Genomic DNA, 18141 nt, shown 5'->3' on the forward strand with positions numbered 1-18141 from the left:
GTGCCAGCAACTAACATTGTTCAAAATATCTACAGGATGCTTTACAATAATATATTTGTGCAAATACATACTGTAAGATTAGTCAGTACCAAAGCCAATACTGAAACTAATCTAACAAAAATCTTAAGATCACTGTCCAAATATTAAGAGACGAATTACCAACCTACGTCACGCATGATGTCACACGGGTTTCCGGTTGCAAAAAGAGACTGGTTGTAAATAGCAAATATGTCGTGTTGTGCGGTAGGATGCCAGAATCGAAATAGAAAATTTTAAGTTTACCGTACGCCACACTGCTTTTAATGCCAACCGCAGACGTCTTTGGCTAAAAGGGAGCTGAATGGAGTGAGGACCTAATTAAAAATGCTGGACTCTGCAGTTCTCATGTTATATCAGGTAAGCTCACGCTATGCTGAATCATACACGTTACTCATTTTAGATTGCCGCAATGATTTCAGCAAAAACAGTTACATATGGTTAATTAAACTGCGGACACTGAATGCTAAGAATTAAACGTGAAAGTATAAGTTCACATACCCTGCCGTACAGGTGCAGTTCGCTGTCAGAATGCAGTTTTGCTTGTTGATGATTACCCAGGCCGTATAGCTCCGTCTTTTTTCCTTGTCTTTGGCGAGGCAGAATCTCGGTTTTTAGCACTACAAAGTTTTGAATCTGGTAATCATGGAGCGTTATTTCTTGCACATGACCACACACAACAAAATTGTTGGCATCCAAAGACTTGTAGGTCTTTAACTTCTCTCTTGTATAATCACTTGGAGTTTCTTGAGAGATGTATATTTCAGGCTGGATGCTTGGCCATTTCGTTTTATCCAATATCCATTGGGAAGGTGCTATCGCATATGGACCTGTCAGATGAACGCCGCTCACTTTTACGTTAATTTTGCCGAATCACTGTGCTTATCACTGGTTGACAAGCTGTTATAATATGCTGAAAGCATTATGTAAATAATATATATTATATGTAATCAATATAACTTATTTCTAAGATGACAAAAAACTCTGTACATCATCGGATGTCATTCCCTCGCTGTAAATGCTAACGCTTCTGTTTTTTGTCTGCGACCTCGCTGTGCGCGCATTCTGAATGTTTACAAACATGGTAATTCGTCTTTACATCCAAATAAATATGTTGGAGAAAATATTAAATGAGATTTTAATTAACAGGAAAAATCAACAGAGATTAATTTTGTAGTTTGTTGTCGTTTTTGCAGTAACCTTTTTGAATTTAAATATATTATCTTTCCTGAATATGTTAATAGAAAAATGTTAGCTGACCAAACGCTTGTTTTAATCCATATAACTGATAAAATTAGTTTTCTTGAAATGCACCGAACAATATTGGATATATGAACTGAGAAACTCATTTACGCTGAGCAACACTGTATCAGAATCAGAATCAGTTTTATTGCCAAGTGTGCTTCACACACACAGGGAATTTGTTTTGGCTACAGAAGCTTCCAGTGTACATAAAGTGACAATTGACAACACAAAATAAATATGAAAAATAAATAAATAAATAAAATAAAATAAAAATGATCAACATTAAACAGATGCGGTTAGTCAAGAAACCTGGATGTTGAGTTGCATGTACAGATTGTTATAAATATACAGGTTATAAGGTGCTGTGTACAAGTGCGAATGTAGAAAGTATTGCTTTCTATATGATATAAGGTGCTGTGTACAAGTGGGTATGAGAAATTATTGCACATTTATTGCACAGTAGGGGAATATTTAACTGTTCATAAGGTAGACAGCCTGAGGAAAGAAACTTTTCCTGTGTCTGGCTGTTTTTGTGCTTGGTGCTCTGAAGCGCCGACCAGACGGTAACAGTTCGAACAGTTGTGCTGGGTGTGACAGGTAGTGTGCTGGGTGTGACAGGTAATATACTGGGTGTGACAGGTAGTGTGCTGGGTATACTATAGTGCTGGGTATACTATAGTCCCCCCCCCCCCCCCCCCCCTTTTCCAAAGCCATGTAATTCAGTATGCATATTCAGCCATTTCAGAAATATTATCTACAGGGTTCCCACGCTTCTTGAAAGTACTTAAAAGTACTTTAATTTCAGACATGGATTCAAGGCCTGGAATGTCCTTAATAAAAGTGCTTGAATTAAATTTGAAATAAAAATTGTTTATGGTTTTATTTCAACAATTGTACTCAATTGTCAAAATCAGAACGAAAAAATGTAGAAATTCTTAAACAAAAAATCTTACATTTAAATCTTGTACAATAACACTGACAAATATTATCAATATTTCAGAAACCGCATTTGAATATATCCAGTATTGAACTGAAAACGTTTTTAAAATGGTCAAAATCTTAGAAAATTACTCTTTTTAAATGTAAATATTAAGTGTAAGTGAAATGTTAAGTACAATAAAGACTTTCATAGCGCTACATATGCTGGGGTATGAATTACAAAGGTGCTAGATCAAAAAGGAATGGTGCTTAAATAATTGATCCTTCACGGTCATTGAATCTGCTGTTTATGAAAGTGTGGGAACCCTGTATCTACATGAAATAAGTTAGTCAAAGAATAATATGCAATTCTTTTGTAAACTCAAGTCCGAAATGACAATAAATTATTTACAACATTGATTGAAGGTTAACTCTGAGAAAAGCATCTGTAACTGTAATATGTAACTTGTGCTGTCTGTTGCAGAAAAGCTTTAGAATCTTTAGGCATTCCCTGTTTTCTGGGTGGGATGTCCCGAGGGTTGCTGGGAAAGAACAGTCCACTGCACATCAGACAGAACAGGAGAGATGCTTTAAAAGATGCCGACCTCGTCCTGCTGGCAGGTGAGAAACAGCACCACCTGCTGTACAGTTGGAATATATACAGAATTATATCCCCTAAGTACTAATCTGTATGGAACAGTGAATCAGTGAATTCATCAGTGAATATCAAAGGGCGCTTATTTGACCTTTTTTACAAGATGTAAGATAAGTTTTTGGTGTCTCCAGAATGTGTGTGTAAAGTTTCAGCTCAAAATATCCATCAGATTATTTATTGTGCTATGCAGAATATGCCCATTTGAAACTCAAAGCAAAGTGTAGCTGTTTATGTATCTTTTGTCTTTAAATGTAAATGGGTTGATTCTCAGTGCCCACCGTTTTCATGTGCGTGTCTGCTTTGCCTGCGTTACATCCAAGCGGCAACCTCCCGCTCTCTCTCGGGAAGCCAATACGGAAGTAACTGAAACTGCAATTCATCAAAATTCCGCTAGTCCTGGCTCCATAATAGAGCAAATTGCAATTGAGCCCTCTGTTAGAATGGCCAACTTTACAGCAGAAAAAAGGTGTTTACAGCCTGGTACAAAGAACGATTTTGGTTCATATAGCTATTATTACCCTCCATGACAACTGTGAGGGGGGTGAATTTTTTTATAACTCATCCATTTCCTTTATATTAGGTTATATTAAGTTTGCATAATTAAGGGCGTGGCCACTTGAGTGACAGCTAGGTCTCGCTGGTCGCCGTCACTTCACCTCAGCTGAATCCGGCAGATTAGCCACTGATCTCGGCATATTCATCAAATTTTTGTTTTGTTTTATGTGGCTTTACACAGTCAGTTGCCTTTTGGACTTATTTCTTACAATTATCAGATGATATAGGATGCTGTGTGCATTTAATTGTGCTCACAAACCTTTCACGTGGCCTCTGTTTCCCATGTGAGTAACGTTATATACTTGTATACCATCTCTATAAATGTATTTGTTTTATTTAAGATCATTTATCATTAATATTTTTCTTTAGACCCGTAAAGCTCTCCAGAATGTGACAGATTGATTAGCTGTAGGCTCTAGAACAGTCATCTGAAGCGTTGTCATACAGTGTTATGCTGGAGTTCATCAATAGTCTTGCATTTACTAACACACACTATATCTAAAGTGTTTGGAAGTAATTCGCATTGTCCTCCTGTAGAAAAACATCATAAGAACAATGTTTAGTGGCTCAATGTATTACTACAGTGTTTTTAAAAGTCTAAACACTTTATTGATATAGTGTACAGCCAAGCACATGTGGTCAGAACACAAACGAGTCGCAGGTAATACAGTATCAAGCGTTTCTCCCAAAGTAAAGTCTGTCTGCTAGGTCTAAGCAAAGTACCAGCAGGTGTCTGTTACTCCGCTCACTCTCCGCCTCTTTGCCCTTGTTTGGTATCCCGCCATGGGTGCGATGACGCGCGAACAAAATGGCGACGGTTGGCCGCGCCTACTTGTGGCTTCTTTTGCGCTCTTCAGAAACCTATGGGTGACGTCACGGGTACTACGTCCATATATTTTACAGTCTATGGTTACATCAGATAAACGGCAGTCAGTGACAGAGATAGGCACGGATGAAGCAGAGAAACATTTTATCAGTCAAAAATACCATGGAAGTTTATTTGATGTATTTGTTGTGGAGTTTATTCAAGCCTTTCTGAAATGTTGAGTCACACACAAATGCTGTTACAAAGTTTGCAATATATATATACACACACACACACACACACACACACACACACACACACACACACACGCAAGTGTTTACTGACACCATGCAGCTGTGGTGATTCCAGCGGTTATGGATTACATAGCGATTTTACTGTCTCTATTAAAAACATGCTCTGTTTTAAGAACATTTTAAACTTGTAAAACTCATTCAGCTGAACACAGAGAGTTGGTTAATACCAGTTTCTTTGCAAATCCCGTCCTGTGGAAAAGTGCACTTCGACGTCACGTTGTGGTGGGCCTCAAAATCACTGGGATTTGGGTCCTATTTTAACATCAGGAAAATTTTAAAAGGGACTTATTGTGTTTGTATCACTCCAATATGACAGTGGACACACTACATCTATACACAGTTCTGTCCAAACAGCTTCCAAAAGGAGATTTTGCATCATAGGTACCCTTTAAGCTGTGATGATTTTTTTATTTATTTATTTTTTTCCAGACATGAAAAAAATAAATTCATACACCAGTGTATACATTACTTTGAAAATAAATATAACCCTTGTTCGTTGCACGCTTCAGTTTTTGTTCCTTAATATCTTCGTTTTGGTGGATAGGCACGGTGTGTGATTTCAGACTGAGTTATGGACGAGTGCTGAACCGACGGAGCAAGATCATCGCAGTGAACAGAGACAAGAGTCAGCTACTGAAGAACTCTGACATGTTCTGGAAGCCAACAGTGGCCATTCAAGGTCAGCAACTACATTTCACTTTCACATGAAATGTTATAGTTACATTAAGGCAGAGTTTCTCAACCCCCTTCTTGGAGGACCACCAGTTTTTTCCTATTATTTCCTATAATATTTTTTCTTCTTATTTGTTTTATTTCAGCTAGAATAAAAGCAGTTTTTAATTTGTTTTTAAAATATAATTTTAAGGTAAAAATTATTAACCTCCTTAAGTAATATTTGTTTTTGATTGTCTACAAAACAAACCACTGTTATACAATGACTTGCCTAATTACCCTAACTTGCCTAATTAACCTAGTTAAGTCTTTAAATGTCACTTTATGCTGAATACTAGTGTCTTGAAAAATATCTAGTCAAATATTATGTATTATGTACATGGCAAAGAGAAAATAAATCAGTTATTAGACCTGAGTTATTAAAACTATCATGTTTAGAAATGTGTTGAAAACATCTCTCCGTTAAAGAGAAATTGGGGGAAAATACACTGGGGGCTACTAGTAGTTTAATATTCAGAAATTCAAATTAACCAGTTCATCAAAATATGGTAGGTAATATATAAAATACGGTTATGTGTACTGTTAGCCCTTTGTTTGTTTTATTGTTAAAAGCTAACTGAAATTAAATTTCAGACAAGAGAGGTAGGATCCAAGTGCAGCTTAAGCCTAGTTCACAATACAGGATTTTAAGCCTGATTTGAGCACGATTTGGAAGTTAACGAGCTCGCCGACAGATCGGGCTGTGATCAGGAAGAAATCTGCGGGTGCTCAGCACTCGCCATTCTTTATGTGTGAACTACTGAACAACAGATCTGAAGCGTCGCCGACACCTCGCAGACGGAAATCCAATATCTAGCATGCTGAATATTCCAGAGCAGTCGGCTGACTCGACCCCACGTGCGGTAAAAAATAACAATGTTAGAAAGAAATACACAGATATTCAGGAAACATCTGGGTGTTAAAGATATTTTAGTTTTATTTCAAAGAATTATTAAATTACAAAAATTAAAAACTCTCTGTGTATCAATCCACTCAAGCCTTGCTGATGAGCGATTGATCCGCTGATACATCAGTTGACTGGCGATGTTTTTAAATGCTCCCTTGAGAGCTTGAAACGCTGTCAGTGATGTGATTTAATCAGCACACAAGCAGCCAATAGTGTTCAGCTTTTTCTGACGACTCCTTCCTCAACATTTCATTGGCTATGGTTTGGTAGCTGGACTGAGCTGTTGGGGAACTAGTTGTCAGATCTTGTAGTGTGTCACCCCCCTCTTGTGGATCATTTACGTAGTGTCGCGTAGTGAGAACACTAGGCTTTAATAATAATATATTTAAAAAAATATTCATGCAGGTCATAGTGGACAAAAATAGGAAAAAGCAAGAATCAAACAGGGCAATCCAAAATCAGTCAAAACAGTCATAAGGTCATAAACAATGCATCCATCCGAAAGTACAAACAACAAACTTAGACTAAGACAAAAACACAGTGACAGGAAATATGCGTGACTGGAAACAACAAAGACTCACTGCAGACTGATATGTGTAGGGTGTATGTATATATAGTCCGGATAATCAATAATAACAAGAGTTGTGCATGTGTGATCAGTGGAGAATAGTGACTGGTGTGTGTAGCGGCATGCAGGGATTTGTAGTTTATGGATGAGTACTTCCAAGAAGTGATCCCTGGTGATCATAACAATTTACCTTCAGTCCACAGCTCTCAATGATATTTGATTTGCCATTCATACGAAAAAGTTTGGTCACCCCTGGTTAAAAGGCTTTGTTTCTCTACTGATTCAGGCGATGCTGGTTCATTTCTCCTGAATCTTTCGAAAGCCCTAAAAGGACACAGATGCCCAGAGGAATGGCCGCAGAGTCTGAAAGAGGGAGATAACGTCAAAGAGAAAGCTAACAGGTGATCATTTGTACTGGTGCTAAAATGCAAAAGCTATATTTTATTAAAAGTTGCACATTTCTGTACAGAATTAGAATATGTTGGAAGAACTGTTTCTGTCCCATGCATTTTTAAGAGACTAAAATAATCTTCTAGGAAAATCTTGCAGTGTCAATAGACATCTGGCGATATTCATTCATTCATTATCCTTCAGCTTAGTCCCTTATTTATCTAGGGTTGCCACAGCAGAATGAACTACCAACTTTTCCAGCATATGTTTTACGCTGCGGATGACCTTTCAGCTGCAACCCAGTACTGGGAAACACCCATACACACTCACATTCACACACACTCATACACTATATCCAGTTTAGTTATTTCAATTCCCCTATAGCGCATGTCTTTGGACTGTGGTGGAAACCAGAGCACCCGAAGGAAACCCACGCCAACATGGGGAGAACATGCAAACTCCACACAGAAATGCCAACTGGCTCAGCCGAGACTTGAACCAGCAAACTTCTTGCTGTGAGGCAACAGTGCTAACCACTGAGCCACCCTGCCATCCATTAACTTGTATATTACTTGTATATTAATATATTAGTAAGTGCCTGTTTTTGCCTTCAGAGCCAAAGCAGATGAGAAAACCGAGAGGCATTTGAATCCCCTGAGCGTTTTGCACCGTGTGGATGAGCTCTTGGCGGAGGACAGCATCATAGTGGCCGACGGGGGGGATTTCGTGGGCAGCGCTGCATATATCATGAGACCCCGTGGCCCGCTCTGCTGGCTGGACCCAGGTGAGAGGAGAGGCATTTATTATTGTTATTATTTCTTTTATTTCAGACTCTTAGGTCCATATCTAAAAATAAAAACAGAACAAAATACTAAATTATTTTAAAAATAGCACATTATCATAGAAGATAAATATTGCACACTGTTACATATAATATTAACAAAATAATATAGAAATTACTTAGTAATTGCAACTGCATTAAGGTGCTGTGAAGTGCTTTAAAATCTGCATTTTTGTTATTCGACGTTTGACATGAAAAATGAAGAGTGGGCGGGGCATAGTGTAGCACCTCCCCATTTTAAAAAGCAGCCAAAATCGTTTTTGTTTTATTACAGCTCTGCCAGTGAGAGTGGTTGAGCTCAAGCACATCAAATGAAAAGTAAGCAGGTGTGTTCGACATGAAGCACGGCTGAAGCTGACAATCAATGAGATTAGCCGAGCACAGGCGGGGGCGGAGTTAAAAATAGAGCCGTCAAGCCAGACGGACTCTTCAGGGCTCAAAGTTGCTGCAGTCATGATGATCAATCACATGGTGTGATCATTTATTTATTTACTTATTGTAACGACAACAAAAGATGTACAGTACAAATAAAACAGAATACAGTCTCTACAAACTATAGTTCATTTTTAAATAAGAGAATTATGAACTCAATTTAAGTAGTCTATATAACAAACACATGAGAAATAAGGGGAAAACGAGAGGGCACATAAAAAGGAAATAAATACCCACAAATAGGCCTATTAAACACAAAACAATAAGCACAAATTCTCAGAGTTGAAACATCAGTCTTTAGGCTACTACGTGTTTAATGATGTCAATGCTGTTCCAGTTTTTGTTTGAATATGCTAAAAGGGGATTACATTTAAAGATATAAAACTTTTCAATATATATTAGTGTAAAACCCAAAACAATGTGTTTTGTTTAAGTCTTAAACAATGATTAATTATTTTACCCCAGTATTTTCAATGCAGTTTGTGCACTCGATAATTATAATCATCAGTTATTTTGGATAATGAAAGCATTTTTAAAAAAGCACTTTAATTCAGTAAGATTGAACAGAAGGACCAAAATAAATAAGTTTCGCTTAGTAGAAATTTGCCAGAAAGAGCAGGTACATCAGTGTCACTTTTAACATTCCTGCATAAACGGCTTGACCGGAAAAAAATACTTTATTATCATATATTTTTATATTTAATAAAATATTGTTGAACTTAATTTGTTAGGAAATCTTCATAGGGGTGTCAGGATCAATGATGATAATGATTTTATTACAAGTGTGTAAGACTTATTATATTTAGGTTATTTACTAAAATATATCATTTAAATCGTTCATGGAGCTGAATACAGTAGTCTGTATAAAAAGGCCAAATATTCAATTCAATTCACCTTTATTTGTATAGCGCTTATACAATGTAGATTGTGTCAAAGCAGCTTCACATAAAAGGTCACAGTAAATAGGAACAGTGTAGTTCAGTTTGTAGTGTTTAAGTTCAGTTCAGTTTAGCTCAGTTCAGTGTGGTTTAATAATCACTACTGAGAGTCCAAACACTGAAGAGCAAATCCAACGATGCGCAGCTCTATAGATCCCGAACCATGCAAGCCAGTGGCGACAGCGGAGAGGGAAAAAAAACCTTGAGAGAAACCAGACTCAGTTGGACACGACCATTTTAATTTCTCCGCTGGCCAAACGTCTTGTGCAGAGCTGCAGTCTCAGCGGTGGAGGCTGGAAGCTGGCCTCAGCGAAGACTCGTCTGTCTCTGGAGCGTCACAGGAATCAGTCTCATGTTCTCCACTCCTCCATGACCACTACAGTAGCTGCTCAGGATACGGCCTGGTCCAGGATATGCAAACCTTGGGATCATCTCGTCGTTGGTCTTGGATCGAATCAGTGACTCTGCATAGTCTGAGGGCCTCGGGAAGAGTATCCCCAGGTGGAAATGGAGAATAAAGAGAATAATTAGCGTAGCTGCTGTTCATAGTGTATATAAACAAGATGCAGAACCTGTGTGGAAGCCCGCTAAGTGGTGCACTAAGTGTATGCTTTACTAAACAGATAGGTCTTTAATCTAGTTTTGAATTGGGAGAGTGTGTCTGAGCCTCGGACGTTATCAGGAAGGCTATTCCAGAGTTTAGGAGCTATAAATGAGAAGGCTCGACCTCCTTTACTCGACTTTGCTATTCTATGTACTACCAGAAGCCCTAAGTTTTGAGACCTTAAAGAGCAAGTTGGATTGTAGCGAGACAGAAGATTGGTTAGATAAACCGGAGCTAAATTATTTAAAGCTTTATATGTAAGAAGCAATATTTTAAGTTCAATACGAAACTTAACAGGCAGCCAGTGTAAGAGGATAAAATTGGGGTGATGTGATCAAATTTTCTAGACCTGGTAAGAACTCTGGCATCTGCATTTTGTATTAATTGAAGTTTGTTAATAGAGGATGCTCGGCAGCCAGCAAACAGTGCATTACAGTAGTCCAGCCTAGACTAATAGTCCAGCCTAGACTAATAAACCTGTGCAAATAATCTACTCATTATGAACATTATTTAACAAAAGATAATACTGCTGTAAAATATTTGTAGTCTTTTAATAAGCATGATATATACAAGATAGAGATGGTATAAAAAGTTAATTGTTTGTTTTGAAAATTGTGAGACGAAAGCGGTCCAGTAATAAACCCGAAACACACGTGGTTGTTGTCATGCGGTGAACTCGGCCAATCGTGTAATGTCGGTGTCGTCATCACAGCTCGTGCAGTCGCTCTTTAGATGCTGCACTGGCTGAATCGATCGTCTGATCTCTGAGCACTGTCGCAGTATTTTGTTGCCACATGTGACAGTCAGGTCAGGCGCAGCATCAATCCCGACAAAATTTCTAACCAGCATTTAAGACAGGCTTTAAGACAGATTTTGATCGATCTGCGCAGTGCTGCATGAAGTCGAACGCGCCTATTATGAAGCATCTTGAAGGGGGCGGGGCATGTCAGATACTAGAGAACATTTGATTGGTCAAGATTCGATGAGAAACGGAAGTGTGAGGTGATGAGAAAAAAACATTGATTAATTTAGGCAAAAGTCACATCCTGCAAGCTTTACATGCTTATATCAGTTTAATATTTTGTCACTGTTTTGGAATATACTAGTTAATAGATGCTAATACTACAAGATATCCTTAAACAGCCTGAAACTAAGATTTAACATTTGTCTAATTTTAATTTCACAAGACCTTTAATGACATGTCATGATAAGGTCTGTCAAATCAAGACATTCAAGTGTTTGTGTTCCTCATGACTTCTCTGTGAAACAGGGGCTTTTGGTACTCTGGGTGTTGGAGGAGGATTTGCTCTGGGAGCGAAGCTTTGTCGACCTGAGTCTGAGGTATAATTAGATTACTGTTCATTTTTTTTCCTGCTTTAATCTTAGATTCAGCCTCAATCTGATTATTATAATGCATGTTAAAAACTAATATGTTTTTTGCAGGTATGGATTGTTTATGGCGACGGTTCTCTTGGATACACCGTGGCTGAATTTGACACCTTCACACGCCACAAGGTAGAATCCATAATATATGCATCAAGACTTTTACAGAATGGTGTTAGGAATGTATTGAAATGTGTTCTGCTAAGACAAAACTCTTTGAGAGTGATGCTAATGGTCTAATCCAATTCAATGATCTATGCTAAGCTAAGCTAAAAGTGTTCCCGCCAGATCCGGAGAATGGCTGAATGGATTAATATAGGTAAATTCAGCTTTTGCCGAGTTGTAACATGAGCCTATTTTCAAAGAAGTGGAGTGTTCCTTTAAAAAAAAGGGATTTTGAATAAAATCTAAGCAATTTCTTTCACTCAATGCAATGACATTTCTAAAAGATTTAAAATAAAAGGTCAGGACATAAAAAAAATTATTTATCTGAATCAAGTAGTTTAATCCAAGCTTCAGGGTTAGTCAATGTTTTTATGTAAATAAAAGAGAAAATTAAATCACTTTATTACTATGTACTTACATTTAAATTAATAATTACAATATACTGCAGTGCACTTCCTGTGTGTCTGCAAAAATCAGCATTTTTTGTTCGATGTTTGACGTGATCTCAACTGAAAAATGATGAGTGGGCGGGGCATAGTGTAGCACCTCCCCATTTTAAAAAACAGCCAAAATCGTTTTTGTTTTATTACAGCTCTGCCAGTGAGAGTGGTTGAGCTCAAGCACATCAAATGAAAAGTAAATAGGTGTGTTGGACATGAAGCACGGCTGCAGCTGGCAATCAATGAGATTAGCCGAGTGCAGGCGGGCAATATACTACAATGCACTTATTATGTACATACCTGTATTTACATTCATTCATTCATTCATTTTCCTTCGGCTTAGTCCCTTTATTTATCAGAGGTCGCCACAGCAGAATGAACTGCCAACTTATCCAGCATATGTTTTACGCAGCGGATGCCCTTCCAGCTGCAACCCATCACTGGGAAACACCCATACACTCCCATTCGCACACACACACACACACACACACCGGACAATTTCGCTCACCCAATTTACCTGTACACAGAAATGCCAACTGACCTAGCCAGGACTCAAACCAGTGACCTTGCTGTAAGGCGGCAGAGCTGCCCACTGCGTCACTGCGCTGCCCTTGTATTTACATTGAACATTTATTTTTTCAATTATCTGAATATAATTGCATCTGTAATTATTTTTTGTAAATACATTTATAATTGATTGGTTTAGGGGTAGGTTGATTGGTGACAACCCATGAGAGAGATGCTAATGGTCTAATGCAATTCAATGATCTATGCTAAGCTAAGCTAAAAGTGTTCCTACTGGTCCTGGACATTGGCTGATTGTATTAATAAATGGTAAAACTCAACTGTTTAACTCTTGGGGGAGTGTAACATCAGCCTGTTTTCAAAAAAGTAGAGTTGATCTTTTTAGTCAAATCTGTGCTACTTCTTGCACTCAATGCACTGACATTTCGAAAAATGTCATAATAAATTGTCTGAATCAAATAGTTTAAGCCAAGTAAGCTTCAGTGTTTAGTCTAGTCAGTGTTTTTAATGTAAATAAAAGAGTAAATTAAATCACTTTACATTTAATGACCTTAATTATTATGTTCTTTACATGACAACGTGACAACCCGTGTGAGAGATGCTAATGTTCTGATGCAATTCAATGATCTATGCTAAGCTTGCAGAGTTGTAACAGTGTTTGGGGACTTGTAACAAAGTGTAAACAGTTAGAGTTCCTTTAAAAAAAGGGATTTTGAATCAAGTCTGAGCATTGAGTGGTGACAACCTGCGAGAGAGATGCTAATGGTCTAATCCAATTCAATGATCTATGCTAAGCTAAGATTAAAGTGCTCCCGCCAGACCTGGAGATCAGCAGAATGGATTAAAAAAAAAGGTAAAACTCAACTGTTTAACTCTTGAGGGAGTTGTAACATGAGCCTATTTTCAAAGTGGAGTTTTTCTTTAAAAGTAAGGGAATTTTAATATAATCTGAGCAATTTCTTTTGCTCAATACACTGACATTTTGAAAAAAAAGTTAATTAAAGCTATCTGAATCAAATTCTTTTATCCAAGTAAGCTTTGTGATTAGTCAATGTTTTTAATGGAAATAAAAGAGTAAGTTAAATAACTTTACATTTAAGTGGCCTTGATTACTATCTTTACATGACAACCCGCGAGAGTGATGCTAATGGTCTAATCCAATTCCATGATCTATGCTAAGCTAAGCTAAAAATACTCCCGCCAGACCTGGAGATCGGCTAAATGGATTAAAAAATTTGTTTACCTTAGGAGTTTTTCTTTAAAAATAAGAGTATTGTAATAATATCTGAACGATTTCTTCGATTCAATGCATTGACATTTTAAAAAATTCATGATAAAATATTAGGACATTACAAAACTAATTATTATCGAGTATATGATTACTTATCTTTTTTTATATAAATGATTAGTGACAACCAGCAGAATGAAATACAACCCACGAACACAGATGAAAAGTAGCGTAATTCCACGGAAAAATCACAGACTTGGCAACACTGATTTACATTATCCCAAATGTTTGTTTGTTATGAATATGCGCCCTCTAGTGACTAAAATTACATACTGCGCCTATAAGGGTTTATATTTTTATCAGAAATTTTATCAACTTGTCTAGAATTTGATGCTGTAGTTTAGCTTGTATGTAATCTGGAACAGTAAAACTACTGTGGCTTCCTTCTGATTTGCCTCTGTCGTTGCATGCCAGACCCCAGTGATCGCTCTGGTGGGAAACGACGCCTGCTGGAGTCAGATCTCCAGAGAACAAGTGCCTATGCTCGGCAGCAACGTCGCCTGCGGTCTTGCCTTTACAGGTGAAAAGATTCATTCAGACTCAGCTTTGTTAATTTGTTAAATTGTAAAGCTAATGTTCAGGCTCATCTCCAGGTTTAATCTCTTCCTTGCAGATTACCACATTGTAGCTGATGGTTACGGAGGCAAGGGGTACCTTATTGGCAGAGAGGATGAGTCGCAGCTTGAAGACCTTATTAAAAAGGCGCAGAAGGAGTGCAAAGAGGGAAAAGCTGTCCTGCTAAACGTCCTGATCGGAAAGACCAACTTTAGGGAAGGTTCAATCTCAGTTTAGTGTGCACCATCCTGCCTAGATACCCAAAGTCTTTCTTGTGCTCGCAATATACCACAAGATCAATACACCCTTTAATGCGTTATTTGGATTTAGCAACAATTAGACGCTCATTTAAAGTCATCTATGTGAATAATCTGGGTTATATGTCACCCCAAAACAAAAATAAATAATAATTTGTGAAATCAACCATGATAATTGTTCTCATCCCATTATTATTATGAACGTAAAACAAAAAGGGAGACAGATAATAGTTCAATTATTTAATTTATATTCAAATACACTATGGTAATATTTGATGTGCTCGATTCAAATTGATAACACAAATATCCTATGTATATAAAGTGATTATATATTTAATTCGTTTTGATTTGGGCTGAAATATGATGTGCATTTGAAATATTGAAAGTACTTTCCCATTCAGCGGAAAAAGAGCAAACACAGTGCCTTTACTCTGTATATTTGTATTTGTACTGTAAAATCAGAAAGCATTTCAAGATTTAAGCTGTGGCGGTAGAGTAAATATTGACTTAAATCATTATTTTAAAGCACATATCATGAATTGATTACATAATAATGCTGAAGGGTAAAGTGCCTGTAATTACTGAATGTGAAACTGAGAATCAGAAGTTTGATAGTAAGAACTCTGTCTGCAGTTATTGTGAACATTAATGAGTTAAATAAGTTAATACACTAAAAATGCGTTTATTTCTTAGTCATTTTGTCTTGATTCTTGCCCAAATATCTTACAATTCCTAAATCATGAAGCATTTTCTAGACAAGTAAAAAATATGGCCTTGTTTTTAGAAATAATATCAAAACTAAGTGATTTTTTTCCATTTAAACAAGCGAAATATCCATATTCAATCACAAAATAATCTTGTTTTTGCTTTGAAGTAAGATGATTTTACTTTCCCCATTGGCAGATGGAAAAACTAAAAACAAGGCTATTTTTACTTGTCTAGAAAAAGCTTCATGATTTAAGATATTCGGACTAGAAACAAGATTAAAAGTCTAAGTTAGAAAGGCATCTTTTGCAGCGGATCTAAAAATATAACCCTTAAACCAAAGTATGATCCTCACACACTTTTGGAAATGCGGTGTTGTGTTTTTGCAGATTTGAGTATACCTTTAATGCCTCTCCTCGGTTTGTGATTGATCTTTTTGGCATCATCCACAACTTCCTGATGCAATAAACTTATCTGAAGAACAATGTTTACAGTTTTTTTTTTTTTTTTTACAAACACACCACTAGATGTCAGTCTCTGCCACATAAACTGTATATATACTGTATGTACTATATATAAAGTTATTTACTATATAACTGCAGGTTAACTACGTTTATATACTATGGAGCCAGATTAGTCTCAAAAATAATACAGTTATGGAGCCAGATCAGTCTCAAAAGTAATATATTTACAAAATAAAATTCCTACATGCACAGCACAATTTACATTTACAACATGCAATTTGTAAATTCAAAATACGATTCATAAATACAACACACAATTTGTATATTTATGAATCGTGTTTTGAACTTATGTTTTTGAACTTATTATTTTTGAATTGTGTTTTAAATTCATTAATTGGAATTGTGTTTTTATAAATCGTGTTTTGCATTTCTGAATTGGATTTGTCTATTTATGAATTGTGTTTTGAATTTACGATTTGGATATTTCCGAAACATGTTTTGAATTTACGAGTTGGATTTCTGTATTTGCAAAACATGTTTTGAATTTATAAATTGGATTTGTGTATTTATGAATCGTGTTTTGAATTTACGATTTGGATATTTACAGATTGTGTTTTGAATTTACGAATTGGATTTGTGTATTTATGAATCGTGTTTTGAATTTACGATTTGCATATTTATGAATCGTGTTTTGAATTTACGGTTTGGATATTTACGAAATGTGTTTTGAATTTATGAATTGGATTTGTATATTTACGAATCATGTTTTGAATTTACGATTTGGGTATTTACAAATCGTGTTTTGAATTTACGAATTGGATTTGTGTATATATGAATCGTGTTTTGAATTTACGATTTGGATATTTACAGATTGTGTTTTAAATTTACGAATTGGATTTGTGTGTATATGAATCGTGTTTTGAATTTACGATTTGCATATTTATGAATCGTGTTTTGAATTTACGGTTTGGATATTTACGGATTGTGTTTTAAATTTACGAATTGGATTTGTGTATTTATGACTCGTGTTTTGAATTTACAATTTGGGTATTTACAAATCAAGTTTTGAATTTACGAATTGGATTTGTGTATATATGAATCGTGTTTTGAATTTTCGATTTGGATATTTACAAATGTTGTTTTGAATTTACGATTTGGATATTTACGGATCGTGTTTTAAATTTACGAATTGGATTTGTGTATTTATGAATCGTGTTTTAAATTTACGATTTGGATTTGTGTATTTATGAATCGTGTTTTAAATTTACGATTTGGATTTTTCAAATCGTGTTTTGAATTTACGAATTGGATTTGTTCATTTACGAATCGTTTTTTGAATTTACGATTTGGTTATTTACGAATTGTGTGTTTTAAATTTACGAATTGGATTTTGTAAATGTGAGTTGTGCTGTGCATGATTTATTTTGTAAATGTATTATTTACTGATCTGGCTCCATATTTACTAACCCTTTACACACCTCCATAACTTTTCTGATTTTGACTGTAATGTAATGAATGAAGTGCACCTTTTGTGAAGCCAGAATGATAATTATTGTGAAAAACGCCATACAAGTAAACTTTAATTTCATCGAAACTACTGGATATTTATATGTACTAATTTCTAAGACATCATTCATCAACTGAAGTAAAAAATATTAAGGACAGCAAAGTCATTCTGAAGATTCTAAATCCAGAAATATAACCTAAAAAATTTCCAGAATTTAAAAAAAAATTCTTCTCAGGTCACCGGTTTTTGCATTTTTAACCCAAATTTGTGGTTTAAAGGGAAGTTTTGGTCATTATTTACTTAAATCATTTCTTGTTACTGACCTGTTTGACTTTATTTCTTCTGCTGAACACAAAATAAGATGTTTGAAACCGGTAACCACTGACTTCCATTGTATTTGTTTTTTCTACTATGGAAGTCAATGGTTACAGGATTTCAGCTTTCTACAAAATATCTTCTTTTTTTGTTTAAAGAAACTCATAAAGGTTAGAGGTGAGTAAATAATTAGTACATTTTAGTTTTTGGGAGGAACTATCTAATTAATTTACATTACATTATAAAGCAATCAAATACATGGCCAGTGAAGGGAAGCACTGAATGCTCTTGTGCCTTTTACATAAGAAGCTATAAAAAATGTGATGCTTCATTAAGCACAGGCACATCATGACCTGTCCAAAATAGAGCATGCCCTGTCATTAACCCATTAACATTTTTTATGGTAGGCAGCGTTCGAATGGGAACATATCCTACTTTCGCTGCCACTGAAGAGCTATAAAAGGAGCGACTTACTGACATGAGCTCTTTCTGCAGCCATCTGCTATTGAGTTGCATGTTCGAAACTGCTAGTAATTGTTATGTAAAGGCGAAAATGCAACTGTCAGTTTTGAGATTTTGGGCTTTTCAATATGCATCTAATGTGAAGAAAACACCAAA

General features: G+C 36.1%; 1 protein-coding gene across 2 annotated transcripts in view; it reads left to right on the forward strand.

Annotated features, from left to right (window-relative positions):
• The window catches only part of ilvbl (ilvB (bacterial acetolactate synthase)-like), a 28387-nt gene extending 12665 nt beyond the window's left edge, over nt 1-15722 (forward strand). For both annotated transcript variants that reach the window (XM_056478359.1, XM_056478358.1), the window contains exons 9-16: nt 2684-2820; nt 5073-5207; nt 7001-7115; nt 7719-7888; nt 11190-11260; nt 11363-11434; nt 14135-14240; nt 14334-15722. In XM_056478359.1, coding sequence (XP_056334334.1) covers nt 2684-2820; nt 5073-5207; nt 7001-7115; nt 7719-7888; nt 11190-11260; nt 11363-11434; nt 14135-14240; nt 14334-14512 — 985 coding nt within the window. In that variant the 3' untranslated portion in view covers nt 14513-15722. The remainder of the gene's footprint in view (nt 1-2683; nt 2821-5072; nt 5208-7000; nt 7116-7718; nt 7889-11189; nt 11261-11362; nt 11435-14134; nt 14241-14333) is intronic.
• The last annotated feature ends 2419 nt before the right edge of the window (nt 15723-18141 follow it).

Source organism: Danio aesculapii, chromosome 18 (assembly GCF_903798145.1).
Source record: "Danio aesculapii chromosome 18, fDanAes4.1, whole genome shotgun sequence".
Classification (NCBI taxonomy): Eukaryota; Metazoa; Chordata; class Actinopteri; order Cypriniformes; family Danionidae; genus Danio; species Danio aesculapii.